General features: G+C 40.5%; 1 protein-coding gene across 1 annotated transcript in view; it reads left to right on the top strand.

Annotated features, from left to right (window-relative positions):
• The first annotated feature begins 1,986 nt into the window (after positions 1 to 1,986).
• The window catches only part of SNX4 (sorting nexin 4), a 32,397-nt gene continuing 11,633 nt past the window's right edge, over positions 1,987 to 22,750 (top strand). Inside the window, exons 1-7 of the mRNA XM_009087825.4 lie at positions 1,987 to 2,156; positions 3,136 to 3,251; positions 11,616 to 11,754; positions 11,832 to 11,981; positions 13,022 to 13,069; positions 17,074 to 17,129; positions 21,622 to 21,694. Of these exons, the coding sequence (XP_009086073.3) occupies positions 2,028 to 2,156; positions 3,136 to 3,251; positions 11,616 to 11,754; positions 11,832 to 11,981; positions 13,022 to 13,069; positions 17,074 to 17,129; positions 21,622 to 21,694 (711 nt within the window). The 5' untranslated portion in view covers positions 1,987 to 2,027. The remainder of the gene's footprint in view (positions 2,157 to 3,135; positions 3,252 to 11,615; positions 11,755 to 11,831; positions 11,982 to 13,021; positions 13,070 to 17,073; positions 17,130 to 21,621; positions 21,695 to 22,750) is intronic.

Raw genomic sequence — 22,750 nt, forward strand, 5'->3', positions numbered from 1 at the left:
CTGATAGGGATCAGAAAAATTTCAGTATGCACATGCTGCAAATGCAAGTGTAATTGATACAAGGTATGTATCTTGATGTACATCTTGAGTAAACATAAGAAAACCATAGCTTAATGAAAAACAGACTGTGTCTTACAACATGCAATCGTGCTTTTACATCTGAACTGGACCTTGGGTTTAGAAAACAAATCTTAAATCAGTCCTATTCAGAGGACAAATCACAGTTCACATACTTGTAAAAAACTTTTGTTTTAGGAAAGCCTTTTGAGGAAAAGCTTGGGAAACTCCATACAGCTACAGGGTGGAGGGGTGGGAAAGGATAGATTGAGGTATCAGTTCAAACAATCTGAGGAAAAAGTTGCATAAACATTGAAGACAACAGAATAGAAACCAGACGCCAAATATTAATTCGTGGGGTCTTCAAAGGGGATTTTGAGATTTATTTTAATTGTTGTTGAAAGAAAAAGATTAATTTTTGGATGAAAAATGTATGCAAATTCATCTCTGGTCAACACTACAAAACCCCCATTTCCTACACAAAGCAGAAAAAAGCAAAGCAAAGAAACCCATAATATCAACTCTGTAATCCCCCAAAGTAGCCTTTAACCTGGGTTTGAAAAGAATAGGAAAAGAAAAAAAAAGATACATAAGAGTAATAAAGAATGTAGTGCCTGAATCAAAGGACATGAATCTGGTGCAAGAATGGGAAATCTCAAGAGTTGATGTGATGTGATATGTAAACCAGGGAACAATGACACTGTTCCTGAGTGTCCAAAATGGTATTTGGAGAACAAGGAATAAATAGGAACAACCTCTTTCTCCAGTTTGCCAGTCCCACAGGGATTGTGCAGGCACCATGGGATCATGAGGGAATAAACCCAATAGTGAAAATATGTGTGTGTATATACATATATATATGTGTGTAAATCTACAGTGTATGATGTTCTGTAGGGGCTGAAGGGTTGACTTCCTGAATGTCTTTCCAAAAAGACAGACAGGGAATGACAGAAATGCACAGGGAGGTTTTCTCCTGTTCAATGAGAAGAGATGGGACGGCTGGGGCTTTCATTAAATAATGTCAGTAGCTTCCCCAGAGCTGAACTTGGCAGACTTTACCCACTCCAATCCCTCCTGAGGAAGCATGGCAGGATGGGACATCCATGGGTGTTCCTCAGCAGAGATGGTGAGCAGGAGAAAGTACCTCTGGACGTCCAGCCACTGGTGGCTGGCAGCTGGTAGAAAAGGCTGGCTGCCAGGAAGGTGAGGCAAAAGGAACACAGCACGACCGAGTCCTTCACTCCTGCTAAAGGAGTGAGGGGAAATAACAGGCTGGTGGGCTTTAATAAAGCGACCCGAGCTGCCTAGTGCTAACAAACATCCTGTGGGAAAGTTCATGGCTGCTGAAAGAGACCAGGTAAAGGAAAGTGACAAATCTTGCTATAGATGAAAGATGAGAAAGTATCTGAAATATTTCCCATTAGTATGGAATTTAATTTTTGTCTAAGGTGTGCTATTTGCTGTAACAACACAAAGTGTCAAAAAAACCCGACCAACCAACCAAAAAACAAGCAGGAAAAGCGTGCGAAGCATGGCACGAGAAACTCTTCGGTGACCTGAGAACTAAGAGGGGAACAACGACACAAACAAATTTTATAAATAAACATTTACAGCTGTAAGAGTGCGGGTGAGGGGCCGGGGGGGAAGCTTTGTCCCGAGCACAGACAGGAGGCTCAAGGCTGCCTGTGGGCCAGCGGAGATCGGTCACAGCTAAGGGTGGCCGTGCACAGGGGCACGAACGAGCCCCCTCTGGGCACCAGGGTGGGCAGGACGCCCTCAGAGCCTCCGGATCGAGCCTGTCCTTGGGCACGGGCTGCCGCGAGGGCGGCGAGGGCCGTGCCGGCCGGCCTCGCCCCCGCCCGAGCCCCGCGGACACACCCCGGCCCGGCCCGGCTCCGGGAGCGGCCATGGCGCGCCCAGGGCCCGGCTCAGCGCCTGCGCGGAGCGCCGCGGCCGAGCCCCCGAGCCCCATGGAGAGCACCGAGCCCGAGCCGAGCGGCAGCCGCCCGGAGGAGGAGGAAGAGGAGGAGGAAGAGGAGGAAGAAGAAGAGGAAGAAGACGAGAGCATCCTGTCGCCCCCGGAGCAGCCCTTGGCCGCGGTGAGGGTGCGGAGGGCGGTGGCGGAGGGGCAGCGTCCCCCTCCCCGGGCTCTCGGCCTGCTCCGCCGGGCGAGCACCGGGCTTTCCTGAGCGCGCTGCCCGGGCCGGGCGGGGAGGGTGGCGGGGCTCGGGGGGCCGGGCTCTCGCTCAGCGCTGCCCGCGGCGGCGGGAAGGGGCTACAGGTGGGTCCAGCCCTTCCTTCGCTGCGTGGGGCCGAGCCCTGCTTGGTGGAGCACCGGGCAGAGCTGTGCAGCATGATCCTCTGAGCTGCGGGGTTCTCTTCTCAGCCCTGTCCTGGCCGCTGTGAGAGAGCTTTGTGCACCCTCTGCTCTCGTCCCTAACGTCAGATTATTGTTTATTATTATCAGTTATGTTTTTGTCTCCCCTTCCCCCCTTAATTTCATAAGTGACTCCCCCTCCCTGCTCAGCGCAGCTCTGCCTTTCCATGGTGGGCGTGTGGTCCTTACTGATTTCTGGCGGCCAGCGTGTAAAAGATAACGATCCTCCTCTGAGAGATTAAAAGAGAAACATCTTGGTCCGGATATATTCTGTTTCCTGTGAAAGGAGAGAGGTGGCTACATGTGTCCCGGGTGTCCTGAAGAGGAATTCACTGGTAGCTGGGAAGTGTTTGGATAGAAAATACTGGGTTAGGGTGTTTGTTTTTTAAAAAAAGGTTACTTTGTTACCTGTAAAGTAAAATATTTCTCGTTTCTGTATCCTCCTGGCTCAGGGCGGTTTTTGGTACCCGAAGTTGTCAGTTTGTTGACTTTTCTGTTTTCCCCCTAAAGGAGGTTTCCAGTTTTCACTTGCAAATGTGATACAGAACATAGGTATAAAGCAAAGCCCTGTCAAAGCCTTTATTCCACAGAGACTTGTCTAATTTGAACAAATGTGGTGTAGGAGAAGGGGAGGCAAGGTTAGTAGCCTTTGCCTTGTGTGGTTAATGTTACATGATTCTTTATTTTCCTCTTCTAAAAAGATGGAAGACTGTTTGGCAAAGAAAATGGAAATCACGGTTTCAGAAGCTGAAAAACGGACTGGGAGGAATGCCATGAACATACAAGAAACATACACTGCTTACCTCATTGAGACTAGGTGGGTGATGAGTGCTCAGTCTCAAGCGTACATGGATGTGCCATTCTAAACAGATTTTCCTCCTTCCACCCCTAAAAATAATCAGGTATAGTTGATGAGAGGATTTAGCTGTTTTGTGCTTTGTTATGTGGTTATCAGCCTACTCTGAAGGATCTTTTCCTGTGAAAATTTGGCAGCTGGTCTCCAGTTCAGTACTAGTGCTGGTTTTATGTAACTGTGTACTGTAATTCTTTGTTTGGACCTAGGTGGGAAAATGTGTATTTGAAAGTTGTTGCATCAAAATGGTGCCAGCAACTGCTTGGTTATTTCTTGGACATAAGTTGGACAAATTTATATACGTATTTATGAGATTGTATGTGAGAGAAGTCTAAAGTAACTGTTAGGCTTGCTTGAGATTACAAGAAAGAGAGAAGTCTCATGACTTATGTCATGTGGTCAAAATTTATTGCTCAGCTTATATTTGAAGTGTTTTGCTTGATTTGATTACCACATACTCCTTGTAGATGGTTTAAGTGTTAGAGTTAACTATTTCCTTTCTTCATACTAATTTGAACTTTCACTGGGGAACTTACTGCTCTTAATCTTCTTGTGTTAACAAGATGAATACTACTGGTATGATAAACATTCTCAGTACCACAAGCACAAAATTTCAAGTGTTGAGTAGCAGCAAACTTCAAAATCTCTTCTAATTTATCCTTACTTCCCAAACAGTAACAGATGACTCCTTTTATGTGGGATCATGTTACTCAGATGAAACAAGAATTTCAAAATTACTTTGTTACGAGTTTTGTTTAGCTCTTCTTTATATTACTAGTTTTAACCTTTGGGCCTTGCCTTTGGAGTTATCAAAGAAAACCTTCTGAAACAAAGCAGTTGCATTTTACAAAGGCTCTGAAGAGTTCAAACTGTAATACTGTCACAAGCCTTCTATCTGCTGGCCAAAGGCTTCTTAGCTTGTTTAGCTGATGGACACACCAGTCACACTGATTTCAGGCCCACTGGGATAAGTTTGCTATATTTTTGCTAAACTTAAAGAGCAAAATCCAAAATAGACATACATTTTTCGAATATTGTCACTCTTTGACAGTTGCTCAGATGCTTAAAAATATCTTTACAGTGTATTGCTATTAAAGATCACACCTTCTCATGTAAGTAGTGGTTTTTTTTATTGTAATGATATTTCTGAAGGAAAAGAGAAGAAAATTGGGGCCTAACTGTGATATAAAGTGTACTCTGGAGGCAGATTTATACAGCCCCAGAACATGCTGTCTGCATCTCCTTTTCCAGTCATCCTTGCATTACTTTAGAGTTGCTCCCACTGGTCTTTCCCAGTTGTTCTTTCATAGTGGCAAAGCTGTACTATGCTGGCCAGATTGTGTTCTTTCATTAGGATTTATTTTACTCTGTGGTCAGCAAATACCTAGACCAATTACATGTTTGTCACAGAGCAATTGAAAATGTGTGTTTGTCACATCTCTAATAAAATAGGTTCTCTATTCCTTTTGCTGAGAAGGCAGAACTTCTTGCATAAATATAATTGGTGGCTATTAAATGTGCTTCCTGCTGAGCCTGTAGCTGTAGGTGGGCTTCACAGTAATTTGTCTGGGTAATAAGATATTTTGTAGCTGAAGAATAAAACTGTTTATAGTAATATAAAGGGAAGACCACTTAATAATAGTTGCATTATGTTTATGTGAACTGGGGTTCCACCATTACTGCTATCTAGGATTTAATTTCAGTTTGAATTGAGGAATTCTATCTGGGTGAATTAGAGGCACAAGATGGATACAATTATGACAATTTGTTGTAGAACAGGAGCTGAGTGCTTAAACCTTCAACACAAAAGTTTCACTGGTGCTGGTGAAAATGTTTTCAAGTGATGGTGTTACTTAGTTTTTCTTTTTAAATGAGAAGATTTATTACTATGTTCATATTTTTGTGTGAATTTGTTGATTTTTTTTATTAATGTGGTATTATACTTTGATGTAGATATATTTCTTTGAGACAAAACAAACTCCATTGTTGTAGACTGCAGAGCGTCAACAAATTCCAAGGGTTGTGGTTCCTGAAAACATCTTCTTTAGACCTTTCTGCATTACCTAATTCAATTTTTTTATGATGCGCTATTTCCATTCAATTAGTCATAATGTCAATTTGTTTCACAGCTTCCATTAAACTATACAGTTATTTAAAAATAAATCAATTTTTATATTCTCCCTGTGAGAACAGAGGTCACTTCTACCTTTTTGTGGGAAACGGCATTAAGGCAAGTACGTATTCTTAAGATATGTAGCTAAATATTCCTTCTTGAGATGTGCTTAGCAAATCACTTGCTTTCTGTAAGGGAAGTAGCAAATATCCAGGATCTTACTTAAATCCAGACTTGCTTGTTAGAATTTTAGGCAGCTGTATCTTACATCAGAGTCTGCATGAAACTACAAGAACTCAGGTAGAATAAACTCCTGAGTCTGACTCCTGGCTTTGTACCTGTTATCTCCATGACAGGGCTGAAAGTTAATCAGAATTGCAGAGCACTTTTAAAGTGCTCTGTGCACGTTTAATTATAGGACATAGAGGGAATGCCTTTTTTTCCTGGTCTCTTTTAAAGTAAACAATTTCTTTTGTAGTAGTAGAATACTTCCTTTAGTTGACTTTCCTTTCATCCCTGCTGACTAAAAGGCCTTCCCAATCAAACAATATGATGACTAGCATGTATTTTTTTTTTGTTCTGCTTTAAATATGGCTTTAGGAAAAAGTAGCACAAGTTTGTGCAATCTGCTATCTGCTACTAGCAGGATCCCTGGTTTCCAGTCATGCTAGTCTTTGCTTTCTCTTGCACTAATTTGACAAGGAGGCTCATTTTATTTCTTTTTCACTCCCACAGTATGGCTGGGAAGTTACTAGTCTTATTTCTGGTTACAGTCTTTGGAAAGTTTTCCATTAGTTAAATTTTGATGGGTGTTACCTGCCTCTCCACTAAGACCTTGGATTGCCTGTCCAAAGTGTGAAAACTTCTAAAGAAAGTTTCTGTGAGAGAAATGGACTTGGAAATCAGTAGCTGGCCAGGCTACAGTTCACTGATAGCAGTACTGCATTGTGTTATTTCAGGAGTTTTTCCTTTGTTTAGTACCCTTCTCAAAGTTTCCTTTTTCACACTGGGCTAGGTGAAAAGCCCAGGCATGGGTTTCCTGAGAAGAGGCACAGGATGAATGCCCACAAAGTGCAAATGTTGTCTTCTGATAGAACAGTAAAGGGTAGATTTTGGCCAATGGGAGTCAGGAAGACTTGTCTAAAGTACTCCAAAGGAGGTGTGAGGGAAAAAGTCTAAATTCAACATGAGCTTTAAACAGGGGAGAGTTGGGAGCTGAAAGAAGAAGGAGGATTTGAGAACTTAGTTTTCTGATTATTTTTACTTGATAGAAACTATAAATCATTCATCTTCCTGACAAATGTATGTTTTCGTTAAATACAGTAAACTGGGTGGCAGTATAAAGAAACCAAAGAATCACGTGGCTGTGGAAAACCTTCTGGCAAGAGAAATGCTTCCTTGTCATACAGCTTGCCAGGTAGAAGAGCAATTATTTAACATCAGCTGTCTGAGAGGCCTAAATACAGAGACTATTTCTAAATAGCTGTTGGAAAAAGTTGCCTATCCCTCTTAAATGGTGTTCATCTGCACAGGGAGTGAACCTTGCCCACTTCAGGGAGTGGAAGTGTCACTTCTCTTACACTGGAAGGTCAAAGGTTGAAAGCAGAGTTACTGATTCTGCCATTGAAGAGATGATTGCTTTTACAAGGAAATAAAGCTGTGTATTTCCTTCTTGTCTGATTTAATTCTTCACAGCCATTTGTCTTTACTGCATTCAGAATTATTTAATGGCTCATTTAAGATAATTAGTTTTAAATGGGAAGTGAGAAGAGGTTAATTAGATGGACTAAAGTTTTCACATTGACACTTTGAATTAAGGCAAATAAATGAGACATGGAGTAATGTAATCTTTGAATTTCTTATGATAACATCAGTTATAAATGTAAAAAACTGAAGGTTTCAATTTTGTGTTTTTAATTTTTTTCAGGCAGGTTGGTTCATTTGATGAATAACTTGCATTGTTAAAAATGTCCTTAAAGGGAAAACACATGGTTTTCCTTCCTGAAGACTGCACAAGTGTTATATTGTATTTTTAGAACCAAAACAAATTGAGAAGTTTGACTGTATGTCAACAAGTGATTATAATCTTAATTGAAACTGGTCTGCAATACTTGCATTTAATGGGGAAGTTCATAACATGGTCTAAAAAATTAGATGGTAGTGAAGGTATTAAGTCTAATGAGTACCTTTGTGGATTTCTACTTCCTTTCTGAAATGGTGTTCCTGGGGAGGAAATGCTCTTGTAATTGGTGGTATTTTATGACCTCATATATAACCAGGCAGAGACATTTTTGGTGTGATGAAAAAAAAAATTCTCTCATCTTGGTTGCCTGTCCTAAATCCATCCGTGCAGTTTCGAGCTCTTATTGCCTCATTTAAAAGGCCATGGTGCTGACACAGGCTCCTAACTGAGGGCTGTGCATTGCTTGCCCACCACAGCTTTGCAAGAGCTTTGCTGCTCCCCTTCTTTACCCAACTCTGCAGCATGGTGTGCACTAGAGAGCACAGCCTGGGGGATTACTCTTAAGCTGGGTGTAAGCCTGTGGGGGGTGCAACTGATACTAATAATTTCAAAATGTCTTAAATGTATTCAAATCAATTAATTAAAGAAGCATGGCTTCTTTGTTAGGTGCTATATAGGTGCTCTCCTGATGAAGATAAAAGCAGCTGTAAAAGGCAGTGTTTGCACTCCTGAGACGCTGAGAGTAAATGCATGTTAGAATAAAGGAAACAAGTATGATCTGAGATAAGAATAATGTCAGGCTGCTTAACACACTCTGTGGTGAGGTGGTTGTATCAGATGCTGTCTAGTTAGGAAAGAATTAACTACACAGGCAGGTTTGACCTTCAAGATTCTCTGGTGGTAATTTAATCTTTTTCTTCAGGGTATAGAGTGAGGTTTTTGTGTCCCTCACAAGGATTGTAAAGCTTGATTAACTGAGACTGGGGGAAGCCTAGCTGTTGTCCACAGATCTGCTTTGTCAGAATAAATTGACAGTAGGCTTTAGATATAGTAAACTTCATTAGTGTCTTCAGTGTGGGCAGAGTAGATGCAGTGAGTGGTATGGCAGTGAACTGGTGAACTGGTCTGGCAGTCTGCTTCCTTCCTCCTGGAGTTCTTGAGGTCCTGTGTGGGCATAAAACTTCAAGTAATGAGGTAGTTTGTGCTGATGTAGAACTAGGCTTCTCTATAAAGCTGTGGTCCTTTTCTGCTGAAGTGTCATGCTCCCAAATGACCTTTTAAAATTTTTGATTAATATTTAGTTTTCTACTTTATGTGTGTGGACTGAGATGTTACTACTACTTTATTTTTTCAAATAACTGATGGTTTCTTATTAATTGTAGCAAATACAAAGTTGATAAGCAGGCATGTTCAGGAAGGGTTTTTCTTTTTTTTCCCCCACAGTTAGGGCTCAGCGTGGCTTTTGCTGCTCCTACTTTCTAATTAACTCTGCAAAATAATTATGGAGCATTATAAGCATGATTTAGATGCTTATAGAGATGGACCATTCTCCTGTCAGAAAGCTGGCACAGCAGCATCTGTATCTGCAGCACAGATGTGTCCTCCTGGCATATGCCTGGGTTCTCAGGGCAGTCCTGACCCCTGCTTTTCTTATCTTCCTATTAATGCTTGCTTGTGCAGTCTGTTCTCAGGCAGGATCCCCATAATACTATCATGTATTGATGGTAGCAGTCATTCTGAAGGGTTGACAATAACCCATGTGGAAGTCTTGAATCCCATGGTGTAAGTCAGTGCAGCTGGTTGGTAGGCTACTGAAGCTGAACATAAAAAGTACTTTTATGTGAATGCCTTGAATGGCCAGATTGTTTACCAAACCCTGCTGGGAGTTTTTCCTCCAGGAATGCAATGTTTGTGCCTTCAGCTTTTGACTAAACAATCTTTTGAGGCACAGTAGCTCAATTCCTTGTCTATTCAAATTTACCTCTTACTCATCAATAGTTCAATCACTAGATACCTGCTTTGAGCTGAAGTGTTCTTGTAATATTTGAATGGTGCAGCAGTTAGTGTGGGGAGGAATGCTGCACAGCCTGTCAGTCCAGGCTAGGCTGAGCTTACCCTCTTCAGAACTCAGTATTTGCAGGTGCAGCTTCATTGAATTTAAATACTCTAATGGGGAAGAATTCTGTGGGATGCTGACAGTGTGAATAGTGGCTGTCAGTAGTGTACTCGCCTTTTCCTCTTGAGTCACTCTCAAATAGTTTTGATCTGCAGCAGTTTGTGTTGAATGCTATAAATTTATCCTTTTTTCTTCTTACTTGTGAATGTTTTTTCCCCCTACAAATTCAGTCACCTGGAATGAATGTCCTTTCCCCAAGGCGTGGTAGATACATAAAACTTTTTGCAGATTACTAAGTTAAAAAAGTATCTTTTGCGTTCTTCTGTGTGACATGATTTCACCTTAAGATGTAACTAAACCAAAGTATATAGCAAGACTGTTCCTCTCTAACTAGGGCTCACAAATAGAGGCACCTTGTATTTTGTTTAAATGTATCAAATAACTGGGGCAGCTTTGGAACAGAATTGTTAGTTTTTCAGTAAAATCATTAGAAATCTGACCTTGTAGGCTAAGAATAGCTTAAAAAATTGTCAATAATTTGTGTGCTTCTTAATTTTTTAAAACTTCACAAAGTTCTTATGAATTCAAGAACTGTAAAGCCTGACTTTTGCTGGAAAAAATGATATAGAATTCTCTTCTACTAAATACTATATGAGTAACTACTTGTAGTTCATAATTTATTGTTCCCAGTTCTGAGTTCTCCAGCACCAGAAGGATGTGGACTTACTGAAGCAAGTCCAATGAAGGGCTGTGATGATGATTATGGGCTTGGATTGTCTGACCTGCAGGGAGAGGTTGAAAGAGATGGAATTGTTCAGCCTGTGCAAGAGACAGCTGATTTTAGCAGTTGTGGATCAGTACCTGGTGGGGAGGTAAAGAAGATTGAGTCAGACTCCTGTGATGCCAAGAGAGGGCAAAAGGTGGTGCCCACAAATTCAAACATGGGAAATTCCAGGCAGAAGTAAGAAAACATATTTATTGTGAGGTTGTCAAACATGGCAGTGGGTTGCTCAATGTGGTGGTAGAGTCTCAGTCCTTGGAGTTACTTAAAACCCAAGTGAACGTGACTCAGAACGTTCTGCTTTGAGCAAGGAGCTGGATCACAGACATGCAGAGGTCCCTTTCAAACTCAGCAGTCAGTACTGTTCCTTTCAGGTTTATGCCAGTGCTTTGTGTGCTAATTAGTCACTTAAATGAAGAATAAAGTAGATGTAGACATCACCACTGTTTTCTGTTAAATCCCTTGTGTGAATTCTCTCTCTGTGTTTATTCTGGCACATGCTAACTGCTGGAAGTGTTGCTAACCAATGCTTGTTTTATGATATTGCAAGGTATTTCTATTGCTTTGAATGTCTTGTATGAAAAATTATTCTCCTCATCGAGTATTTGTATTACTTTCCATTCCTGTATTCAACGATTTTTCCTTTTATAGTAACATAAACCCCTTTATTACCTTGCTAGGTCATGTTGGTTTTAAGTCTTCAACAAATTTTTCAGACACATAAATTTTGCACCTGCTTGCTCTAGGTAGTTTGTTACATTTTTAGTCCATAAATATAAAAACATGTCCCTTTGAACAAAAAAAAGAAAATTGGAAGTACTTTGAAATTTGCTCTTTTTCTAAAAATATCCTTTAAAGTATCTTAATATTTTTGAAGTTGTATTTGTAAGTGTGTCAACTGTTCTATGCAAGACCATTTTTGTCCTCTGAAGTGAAGGCTTTCCCACTGAATAGTAAATTTCTTCTTACAATATTCTGTATCCTTCAGGTACTCAGGAAATGTTTCTAACTTTGAACCTAACACTGTTCTAAGATAAATAGGGCTGTTTCTGTAAGGGTGTGGACTAAGCCACATGAGTCTCTTTACTTGATTGTGGCCTCCCTCTTTGTTTTTGATGTGTAACTGCATTGGCTTTTCCTGTGTCCCTAGCAAATTCAAGTGCTATCAGGCAGAAATTATAAATATTTTAAAATTAAGTACGTAGACATGAAATTAATTAAGGTTGCTTTAGGTTATGGACAAGTCATGCAGTAATCACTGCTATACTTGGGGCCTTTGATCGAATTGCACTGATGGTTTTTGAAGGAGTAGGTGATGGCTCACTAATGTTCAAATTTGCTGCTTTATCTTTCAGAGCTGTTGAGTCCCAGAGTGAGGGACAATGTGCCCCAGTGGAGTCTCTGTGGCGACGTTACAGTGAATTTGAGTTGTTGAGGAATTATTTGTCAGTTACCTACCCACATATTGTTGTTCCTCCTTTGCCAGAAAAAAGGGTAAGGAAACTGAAGCTGTGGCTTGCTTTGCTTTCTTTGTTTTTTAATTTACTGTTGACACTCTTCTGTTTAACTAGGCTGACTTTGTTTGGCATAAGCTATCAGCAGATAATATGGATCCAGATTTTGTGGAAAGAAGAAGAATTGGTCTGGAAAACTTCTTGTTACGTGTGGCTTCACATCCTGTTCTTTGCCAAGACAAAATATTTTATGCATTTTTAATGCAGGTATAGTAAAGTTATTTTGAAATACATTATTTAGTGATTATTTAATTAAGATAATGTCCTTTTGATCTTTTGTATTGAACCATAAATTGTTCTGTGTCAGGAGGAAAGATAGACAACGTGAATAAACTTGAGGTGGAAAAGGCTTGTCCAGCTAAAAGCTTCTTGAGAGCAGCCTGCAGTTGTACAGTTGCCCTTCTAATCTACCTTAGGACTTTTTTCTAGTCAAGTTGTAATGCTCTTAAAAGAGAATTTCCACCTCTTTGGAACAGCCTATTGGGAACTTAATGCACATTGGTTGGGAGCTCTTCGATAGGACTAAAGCTGAACTAGTTACCATGCTATTCTGCTGACTGCAGGGACAGCACTGCCTTCCAGCTCACTCTTTGGATATCCATGGTTTCTTTAGCCTTGTGGTTTGAGTCATCCATTCCTGTGTCATGGTCCAAAACTGCTACAATATATTGTCACAGAATTTGTGGTCCAATTGTCAGCTTAATCATTGCATTCTGCAGCTTTCAACTTAAGGAGATGTTGGATAGTTCTTTTTTCTGTGCTTTGATGAGAGATTCCCAAGTACTGGAGTGAACAGCTATGTTTGTCATGGTACAGTATGTGGGTGGACCAATGTATAGGAGCTGAGAACAGTGGAAAATCAGCAGTACACCTGAGCTAGGTGATGGCATGTGCACTGCAAACTGTATGCTCTCTGCCTTGAGATGCAGAGGTCCTTGGAGATGCTGGTAATCTCAGAGGCAAAATATGTTAGCTACTCTTCTTTAGACAAAGCAGTGTGGCTCCTGCTCCCAGCTGAAAGATTGAGTTAATTGAGAAGAGGATTTCTGGGGGGAGATTAGTATGTAAGCACAATGTAATGATTGGTTATTCTTAACCCAGCTTTTTGAAAAGACATGGGGAGGGTAACTGAGGCAGAAGCCAGGCATACTGGAGAAGCTCCTATGATATAGGCTCTCATTGGGACTTGCAAAAGCTGCAGCATTCTTTAATCACTCTAACTGAACATTCTTCTCCTGTATATTTAGGAAGGTGGATGGAAAGAAATGGTGAATGAGACTGGATTTCAGCTGAAGGTAATTACTGTAATTGTTTGTCTTGTGATTGCTGTGATATGACACAGACATATTCCAGCAAACATTTTTTAGGCTGCTTATGAAAGGATGTTTGCTGTAAGAATGAGTTAAAGGCATTGCTTCATGAATACTTGTTATTACAAAAAACAGTGATGTTCTTGGCATGTGATAGGTAGGACTGCAGTTAAGTTACCTAGCAGGCCTGTAACGTGCCTGTGTAATTCGGCTGGTAACGTAGAATCCTTATAAGCTTTAAAAGTAATGAACTTGAGGCCACAGCAATGAGGTTTTGTGTTTTCTGTTTAGCTTAGCATTTTTAAAGGCGGGTGTCAAATTTAGTCTGGTAAGAGGTGCAAGGTGTCAAAAAAAGGTAAGCAAAGAGGTCTGAATCATAGGAATTCTTTGCAAGGAGTGGTCGGTGAAAGGGACTAAGACAGACGGATTTGGTGCCCCTTAACTGTTTAACAGAATGTGTCTTGGAGTAATACTATCCTCATTGACATCAGCGAGTTCATGGCTGGGTAAACTGGTGGAAGACATGCAGGAATAAATGGTCTGAGGTCTTGTGTCTGTACAGGTCAAGAATCTGAGAAGCTGATAGACTGCTGGTCTATGTCTGGAAGAATTACTATCTGGGGACAAATACTGAGCTTTTTGTTTCATTGTAATGTGATCTGCCCCATGAAATCACAACTGAAAACTGGGTGGATTATGAAGAATTATTCTAAATAGTGAGAGCTAAAGAAAATTCCTGGTGCTCTTATCCTCAGTGTCCAAGGGGCTTTGATACTGACAGTTACTGTTGATAACTTAAGTTGACAATAATTCTCTTCCATCACAGTTGGGTTTGCATACTACTGGTGTTCATAATGGAAATAATGTAAATCTCTGAAGCTGCATACACTCATAGGAGTTCAGAAAGTTTGTACTGGCAGGGTGTGTTCAGGAGAACACACAGTGGTGTGTTTATGGAAGAAAACTCATAGCAGAATGCTGAGAATATTTGCTTCCCTGAAACCGCATTGTAGATTAAATGAGAGACTAGCAAGTCTTGTTTTCCCTCTAGATTTGATTGTGTATGGTTTCCCTTTCCCAGTTCCAGTTTCCTTAGGAAAGAAAAACAACTTTTTCAGAAGCCTGGTAAAAAGAATCTTCCCTTTATTCTACATCTGAAGTATAAACTCTCAATATTTAGCACTACCCTGGAAGGAAAACCTCTATTCAGTGCATGTTTTAGACTCAAATTAGACCATTTGTTTATGTTTCTGTTCCTTTGCTGCATTTAAGCAGGATGTGTTTTTTGTCTGAGAGGGTTTGAACTCTAACTAAACCTTAATTTAGGTATTAATGCAGTGTAACATGCTATAGTTAAATGTTGATGTTGGAGACTTTGTTTATTCTGCCAGCTGTATCATTAAATCATGCCTTTCCTCCCTCCCAACCCCAGCACTTATTTTTTAAGGGGTTTTTAATTTAAGGGATTTGTCACTTGAGATTTTAACCCTTCCTGTAGGAAAGAGAAAATTCTCATCTCTCTTTAGTTTACATAAATGATTATGGGATGATAGTAGGCGTTAACTCTCTGAAAACTCCTCAGCTGTACCTCATTTGATGCGCGGTTCATCTCTAAAATGCTTGTGCATGTCATTCTTAAATCAATTTAAAGACTGGACAGATGTTTCTCTAGAAGCCTAACTGGTGTAAAGGCTCAAAAGTGGTGTGTGAGAGTTACTGTGCTGCAAATGGCAAAAAGGAAATAACCCTACTGAGATGGTTGAGCATTGTCAGGATTGTGCTTCCTGCCTGACAGTGCTTGCATGGACCTACTGAACTCTTCCTTCAGAGCACTACGTGTGCCTGTGACAAAAGACAAAAACTTACCCTGGAACTGTAGGCTAGGAAGCTGTTCTATGTGCCTGTTGCCCCAACAGTCTCAAATGGCTTTAGTGCCTGCTGTTTCAACATAAATACAGGGTTCTAGGAAATAGCTGCTTAGAGGAAAGGACTCTGATAATGTCAGTGTATCTAGGTGATGTTTGTACTGTGAGGGGATGTAAGGAGTACCTGCAGGTATGTGTGAACAGCCCAAAACATAACTGGCTTCTGTGTTGATTTGTTGGGGTATGGCATTGGAGATCCAAGAGTATGAAAGCCTCAGAAGTGCTCTGGATAAGCATAAAGGCTGGGGCTTGGAGCTCCTGCAGTGTTTTGTTTTCCTTGTGCCATGTGGGACGTGCTTCCCCATGCTGCCTTGTCTTCCCTTTGCAAGATATTCTTAGAGAAGTGTCACGTGCAGTGGTGACAATGAACATGCTTTCTCCCAGTGTCAGCCAGTCTTAGTTTGGAGGGTTTCCTTCCCTTTCAGCTCGTGGATTATACTTTGTTTTGGTGTTTGGTAATTGGAAGAACAGCTACAGTTAACCTGACTCTGCCACCAGTCCACCACTAAACCATGTCCCTGAGTGCCACATCAGCATATCTTTTAAACACATCGAGGGATGGTGACTCCATCCCTTCTGTGGGTAGACTAATCCTGTATCTGACAATCTTTTTGATAAAGAAATTTTTCCTGGTATGCAATCTGAACTTCCCCTGAAGCAACTTGAGGCAGTTTCCTCTTGTCCTACTGCTTGCTATGTGGGAGAAGAGACCAACCTCCACCTCACTACAACCTCCTTTCAGGAAATTGTGGAGAGCAGTAAGGTTCCCCTGAGCCTCCTTTTCTCTAGGCTATGTATGGGGTATCTTCTGCTCAGCCCAAATTTAGTGAGAGGTAAAGCAGTCTCAGACTGTGCCTGTCTTATCTGTAGATGTGATTACAAGGCCCCTAAAGGATAGGCTCTGTTCTTGTTTTGGGAGGACACTGTGTTCCCTTCACTGACAAATTCAAAATAGCTCTTCGGGCTCTGAGTTTTATGTTACAGGGCACAAAATATTCTTTTGTCACATACCAGAACTAAGTACTACTGAAGCAACTTACTGCTTGCAGCTGTGGCACAGCCTGTTAGCTGAAGGAGTACACTATAGGAAATCTATGCACCTTGCAAGGTGTGCTGATTTATTTTCCTTTTACTGAAGAGAAGGATGTTTTGATTAAAAGTAAACTCCAACCATTTACCCACAATTATAATTTATCTTTGGTATAGATGAGCCCTGAGTGAGCTGTGTGTAAAATGCATTGTAGGAATGAAGAGTTGTAGTGATGTGGACCTCAGGGATGAGTCTGGGATCTCTCATCTGTGGTGGTGTCTTATTAGGAGTAAATACTCATTGCTCAGCCTAATATTCAATAAATTGGAAGAAAACCCCTCCATCTCCTTAGAATTGTTCAATACTACTGTTGCAGTAATTGGTAAACCAACATCTCAAAAACAGTCAAAGCAGTCAATTACCTTTTTAATTAGGTATTGAATTTTGTTCTGTAGAGATTTTTATATGCTCTACTATAGAGAAGAACATTGCATTAAAAAGGGCTCTATTCTGATATACAAATTACATATTTTCTGTAAAGCAAGTCATAAAAAGTAAGAGAACAACATATATAAGATTTTGATTTCACTGGGGAACTGTTCCTGGTAATAAAGAGCATATAGAGGTCACTCTACCACTGGTTTTATTTGGTTTGAGAAATATAAAATAGCTTGTCCATATGGTCTTAAGTTACCTAATTGCTTCATCTAAAAAGAATGTGGGGTTGTGTATCTTAAATCCATGATTTGTGCAGCATTTTAAGAAGGGACTATTTTTGTGGGACTTGGATTATACCAGCTTTATTTTACTGGTTACTGTTTACATCATATTCACAAAAATAGCGTAGATTTTGACTTTTTAATAAAAATATCTGACATTCAGGGCAGCTGGTGTCAACTTGTTCAATGTTTGAAGACTTAAATATGCCATGAAGGCAGGACGTTTTTCTAATGGTGCTGCCAGAAGGCTGAGATTTTTTTGTCACTGAAATTTAATTGCATTAAATTAACAAAGCTTTTTTTCCCCTTTTCCAGGCAGATTCCAGATTAAAAGCTCTTAATGCAACATTCAGAGTGAAAAACCCAGACAAGTAAGATTCCACATCCTTCTTCCCTCCCTTTCCCTTTTTCAGTTATAAATATAACTTCAGGTGACAGAATATTCTATCTCTTTAGTATAAATTCAGAAAAGAAAAATTATCTTTCTGCACTTCAAATCTTAACAGAAGCCCAGTAAAGAGGTAGTGTGAAAATATTTGATAAATCCTGCCTCCAGAAGCAGGCTGCATTCAGAAAAATTCCATCACTTTATGTAAAACAAGTATTTCATTTTAGCTAGACAAAAATGAAGGGACAAAAAAACCCCAAAACCAGACTCTGAAAAAGGACCTCTTAATATTTGTTTTCAAGAAATCTTTCCAAGCATGAACAGAATTCAGATTGATAGTAGGTCTTTCCAAAATCTGCTGGTGTACAGCTCTGGATGCACACACCCTGGTGTTGCAGTTCATAGTTCTTTCCAAGCTGCCAATTTTCACAGATGCTTTTGGAAATCCAGAGGTCAGTTCAGCTCTGTTGCAGTTTACAGAGCTCTGGGACAGGCACTAGAGCAATCTGCTGGATGGAAAAACATGCTCAGAATTGTCAGTGTGTATAGTAGGAGGTTCATCACACCCTTGGTGATGTGGGAAGGGTAAAATGGGAGTTTCTACTTCTGCAGTGGTTTAGAAGCATCAGTGTGCAGCGATGGGGCCAAGAGATGTTGTTGTTTGCCATCCACAGGCTGTGGAGACCTGTGCAAAATGCCCTTCTTGGTGCCCTTGCTGTCCAGCAGTGGCACCAGGAGATGTTCCTTGGGGAGAGCCCCTGTGCCTGACTGCTGGCTGTTGTCTGTGCCATAGAATCTGTGGGTACTGTGGTAAGGATACCTTTCTGAACCTCTTCATAAGCTTAGCCTGTGAATTGGTCCAGTCCCTCCTTTTTTACTGTGCTTGTTTTTAGGACCTTCTGTGGCAGCCAGAAAGCTTTTAGCCAGGGTTTAATATAAATGATAACATTAATGAATGAGATTGGAAGACAGCAATTCTCTGTATCTGCAGGTGAAAATGGTCCCTTGTTTGGATGCTTCACCCTCAGTCATCTTCCTCTGTGTCCAATAGGAGTTATCTTTTCCTGCTCTCACAGCCGGTAAACTGCCAGAAGTCTGACTGAAAAACTGTTTAAGGAGCGTCTTTGTTACCTTGTAACAATTGTAACAATGTTTCAGAAAGCAAAGCTGTTATGAGAAGGAGCTTGTTAAAAAGTAGAAAAGGGGTTAATACAGGAAAACATGAGGAAAGGGCTTGTAACAAAAACAGTCCTTGAGTGTGTGTGCCTTGGTAGAGCTTTCACAGCACTTGAGAGGTGGGACATGTTTTCTGTTGTATTCTGCCAGCAACCTAAGTTCCAAATTGCACTTTGAGATACAAACTGTTTAATAAATAACTCATGAGCAGAAGTTGTTTGTTTGCCTTTTGCTGTAGCATGTGTGGCTCTAACAGGAGGCGCAGTGCCTTGCTCTGCCCAGCACACTGGTGCTTGAGCTGCCTGGAATGTGACGCCTGGCCCCTCTGCTTTACCTTTGCTGCTTTTGTGTGGCTGGCTGGTGAAGTGGTTCAGCAAGCTCACCTTGCTGAAACAAAAGGTGTGACATGACTGCTGTGTGGAGTGTAGGCTTTCAGGCTCCTGGGCCAGGAGAGGTTCAGGTGAGGAGCAGCTGTAGCTCCCAGTTGGGATTGCCATGGAGCTGCACTCATCAGCTTGGCAACATGAGGAGCTTCGTGCAGCTGAAACCAGGCTGCTCTTCGAGGTCAAATGTTGACTGGAAAGTAAACCTTCTCCTGTGGGAAGCAATTTGTAGTTTCAATGGTGGAATTAAATGGTGATAAAAATATGGTATTCTGGTACTCAGAGGTAAATTTGTATCTACTGCAGACCTCTCTGATTTGGCCTCATGGCACTCATCATTTCTTTCTCTTTCTGGGCTCTAATCAAAACCATAGCTTTTGGGTTTTGGTGGGAGATTTCTTTAGAAAATACTAAAGCCTTTCCTAAGGCAGGCTTTAAAATTCTTTTTTTAAGTAGTTCTCTGAGGGTTTTTTTTGTCTGGTTATTCAGATAAGTGGCTTGTTTTTAGTGAACAGTTCTGTTCTTGTAGTATCTCTCTTCACAAAACAGGACAATGGCACTGCCTGCCCTGATGCAAGGAGGATTACTGCTGAGTAAAATGCACAAAGTAAATAACTTACACTGAAATGCTGTCTACTCTAAAGGAATTTTTTTCTTTGCCAGTATCATAAAAGATATTTTTGAAAGACCTGCTGGTGTTCCTACGCCAATGTGACCCAATCAGTTCTTCATTTGTGTCTCAAGTTCTGTTTGATAGCTCAGTTAAGTATCTAGACTGTTGCTAATGTTGCAGAACCAGTAAAACCCGGTGAAAAGTGCTAGTTTAAAAAGCCTCAGTTACTGAGTGCCAAAACTATCTCTTGTTTTACACTTCTGCTGTTAGGTTACACTGCAAAGTAAACATCCCTTTGTGTGCCTCACTGAGCCCTGTTTGGAAATTACTTTTTAATTATGTAACTTTTTTTTTCTTTTTTTTACATGAGCAATGAGTAGGACTTGGGCAAATACTTGAGGAATAAACTTTTGATCTGCAAAACCACCAGTCTCTTAAAGCCAGTATTTCCTGAAAATTATATTTGTAAAATTTTCAACCTTCACAGAAGATTAGGAAAAAAATAGCAGCACTTTGGTTTATGCTTTTATGAGACAAAATAGAAGACAGCTTGATTCTGAAGTAGTAATTTTTAATTTTTTTTTTATGAATTGAGGGAGAATTGGTGTGAGAGAAGATGTATTACTGCTGAAGGCCAGGATACTGAAAGTCCTAGGTTCCTGACTCTGGCCTCTGGGAGTACAGCATTCCTGAAAGATTTCTTGTGGCAAAACAGGATAAATAAAACTTTGTTATAAATTTCTGTAGTGAAAAGGGGAGTCTTCCTGGGCTGCAGGCATGCTTTTTAATCTTTTGTTTTTAGTTCAATTATTTCAAATATCTTCACTGTACATGTCTGCAGCTGTCTAACATACAGCCCTGGTGCATATTTTATAAAGTGTAAAATGAAAAGATTGCTCTCTAAATCCCACTGTGCAGATCAGTGACTACATTTCTTTTTCCCCATACAGCTTCTCTGCTAACTTTTAAATCTTTTTATGTACTTTAACCCTGTGTGTGTCATAGTGCTATTAAAAATGCTTCTTGGAAATCAAAAATATTGGAAGTCATAATAAAGCTTTTACTTCCTGAATGTAAGGATGGGAATATTTTAGGGGAAGACTTCCTGGCAGGGGAGGAAGAGGTGTTAAATGAAAAACCCTGGAATTTCATACTTGGTCACCCAAAACAAGTGACTCATTTCAGTAAGACCTCTTGGGTACAAGCTATTCTGAAATACAAAGCCTGACTGTGTGTCTGTGGGAGGAGGGATGAAGTTTTTTTTTTAATTCTTGAACATCAAGTTGGAACGCTAATCTCGGTCTCCTGGTCCTTAATTTTAGTTGCACTCTCTGCGTGTATTTTCAGATCATTGTTTAGTAATTTAGGTAAAGCTGTTTCTAGCTTCCCATCTGGTTGAAATAAATACATTCTTGTGTACCAAAGTAGGTCATGAGCTAGACTTGTGTGTGGTAGGGAGGGTTTATGTGTACACAAGAGGCTGTTGCTGTGGTTTAATTGGTTACCTGTCACTAGCAAAGCTGTGGCAAATGATTCACCTTTGTTATTAGCAAGAGCTAAAGGTATCAGCTTAAATTGCTTCTGAAGCCTAACTGGGCTGGCTGATAAAATGCCTCTTCTCCAGAAGTGACAAGCCAGCAGGATGCACAAGTCACTTGCAATAGCTTGCCTGTCTGGTACCTTGTTGAGATGTAGTGATTTGATGGCCTTCAGCCATACGTGGTTCCTGTGCAGGTACAAGTCTCAGTAGGATTTGATATGTTACAGTTACTGTACAGATTAGCCTTAGGGGAAATGTAATTGTGAATGTTTCCTTCAACCCCTGGAAAGCTGTGCCCAAAACTGGATAGAGGCAGTTGAAAGTAAAGTATCTTTGTCAGGTCAGAAATGTAAACATGCTGTTATTGAGAAACATGCTTCAGCAGATTTTGGCTTTGTATTTGTTTGAAGCTTTCCTATTCACTAACCTATGCTTTTTTAAATCCCATTAAAAAACCCTAACAACAAAACAGTGATGTAATAACTTCAGCTAACTACTCTTATTTCATAAAATTTTATCTCTTAATTCAATCTGAGCCTTCAACATTTGCATTTAAAGAAACAGCAGTCATGGAAGTGTTGGGATGTTTGTTCACTTGAGGGAAATTAAACTCAGCAGTCACTTCTTTAGGAGTCTTCAGCTAATTCCACTCCAACACAATCCAGGCTCTGCTTGCTGGCTGCAGGGTTGTGGCTCTATTGTGTATGTGTGAAAGCTTGCTTTCATGATGGCTAATGATGTACTATCTGTTTCCTGCTCCCAGGAGATTTACTGAGCTAAAACACTACAGCGATGAACTGCAGTCTGTCATATCACACCTTCTGCGAGTCAGAGCTGTAAGTATTTCCCATGTGTGTCGTGACAAATAGTATGATTTATTTATAAGGCATTATTTCTTGTTTAGTCAAGAGAAGTGGTATATGTGTTCTAGAATAAGGGCAGTTTAGCCTGAGGGAGTCTGTCTCTGGAGTGTGGAGCAGGAGAGAGCAAGAGGTGAGGGCACTGACTTTGTACAGATTTGGGAGGGGAAAGGAGTCCCAGATCCAATGGCTGGGTTTGACAGGGCTAATCTGCCCTGTCCTGTGATAGTCACGTATTGCAGGGAGGTGCTCTAAACAGAGTCAAGGTGTCTGCTTCTCTCTGCTCAGCAGACAAGCTGCTTTTGCTGAATGTTTAGTTTGGGAAGGGCCTCAAAACAGTTTTCTGGTCAGACATATAATGAGCTTGTAGTATCAATCCTTTATGCTTCGCTTTATATATTTTCTTTTTTTGGCTGATTCATTGATCTGCAATGAATAATAGCCTTTCTAATGATGACAACAATTATGTAATGTATTAAGGTACTCTATGGGTTGAGAGTGGAAGGTTGTTATTTTTTTAAAGACACAAAAAGGAAATAAGAAATTACAATTCCAATAATGAGAGCATGATACTTCTTTTTAGTATGCTCAACAGGGATTTAATTTTCAATGGACCTGTGTGGCAGAGAGGACAGTAATGGATTGCTCTGCTAAACTCAGGTTCTTGAGAGAGTTAATCACTCTCAAGAGTGGTGTTTTACAGACAGTCCTATTTTCTCAGGGTTGTCTGTGTGAGATCTGTTGGGCAATTTGTTAATGTTTTCCTTTTTACTACTACTGTGATAGACATCATAATAACAATGGTAGCTCTTGCCGAACTTTAATCTCATTCATTGGTACATCACAATTCCAAGGGCATTATCTGGATTACAACTCACACTTCAGAGTGTACACGTGTCTTTTCTTCTGAGGTTTTGCCAGCATTGTAGTGCTGGCTGCAGCAGGTACTGGCACTGTGAACAGCTGAAATGACCTCTAGCTCAAGCAATGAGTTCTGCAATGGATAGTTCATTTCCTTTCCCTCAGTTCACT

This window comes from Serinus canaria, chromosome 7, assembly GCF_022539315.1.
Source record: "Serinus canaria isolate serCan28SL12 chromosome 7, serCan2020, whole genome shotgun sequence".
NCBI classification, from domain to species: domain Eukaryota; kingdom Metazoa; phylum Chordata; class Aves; order Passeriformes; family Fringillidae; genus Serinus; species Serinus canaria.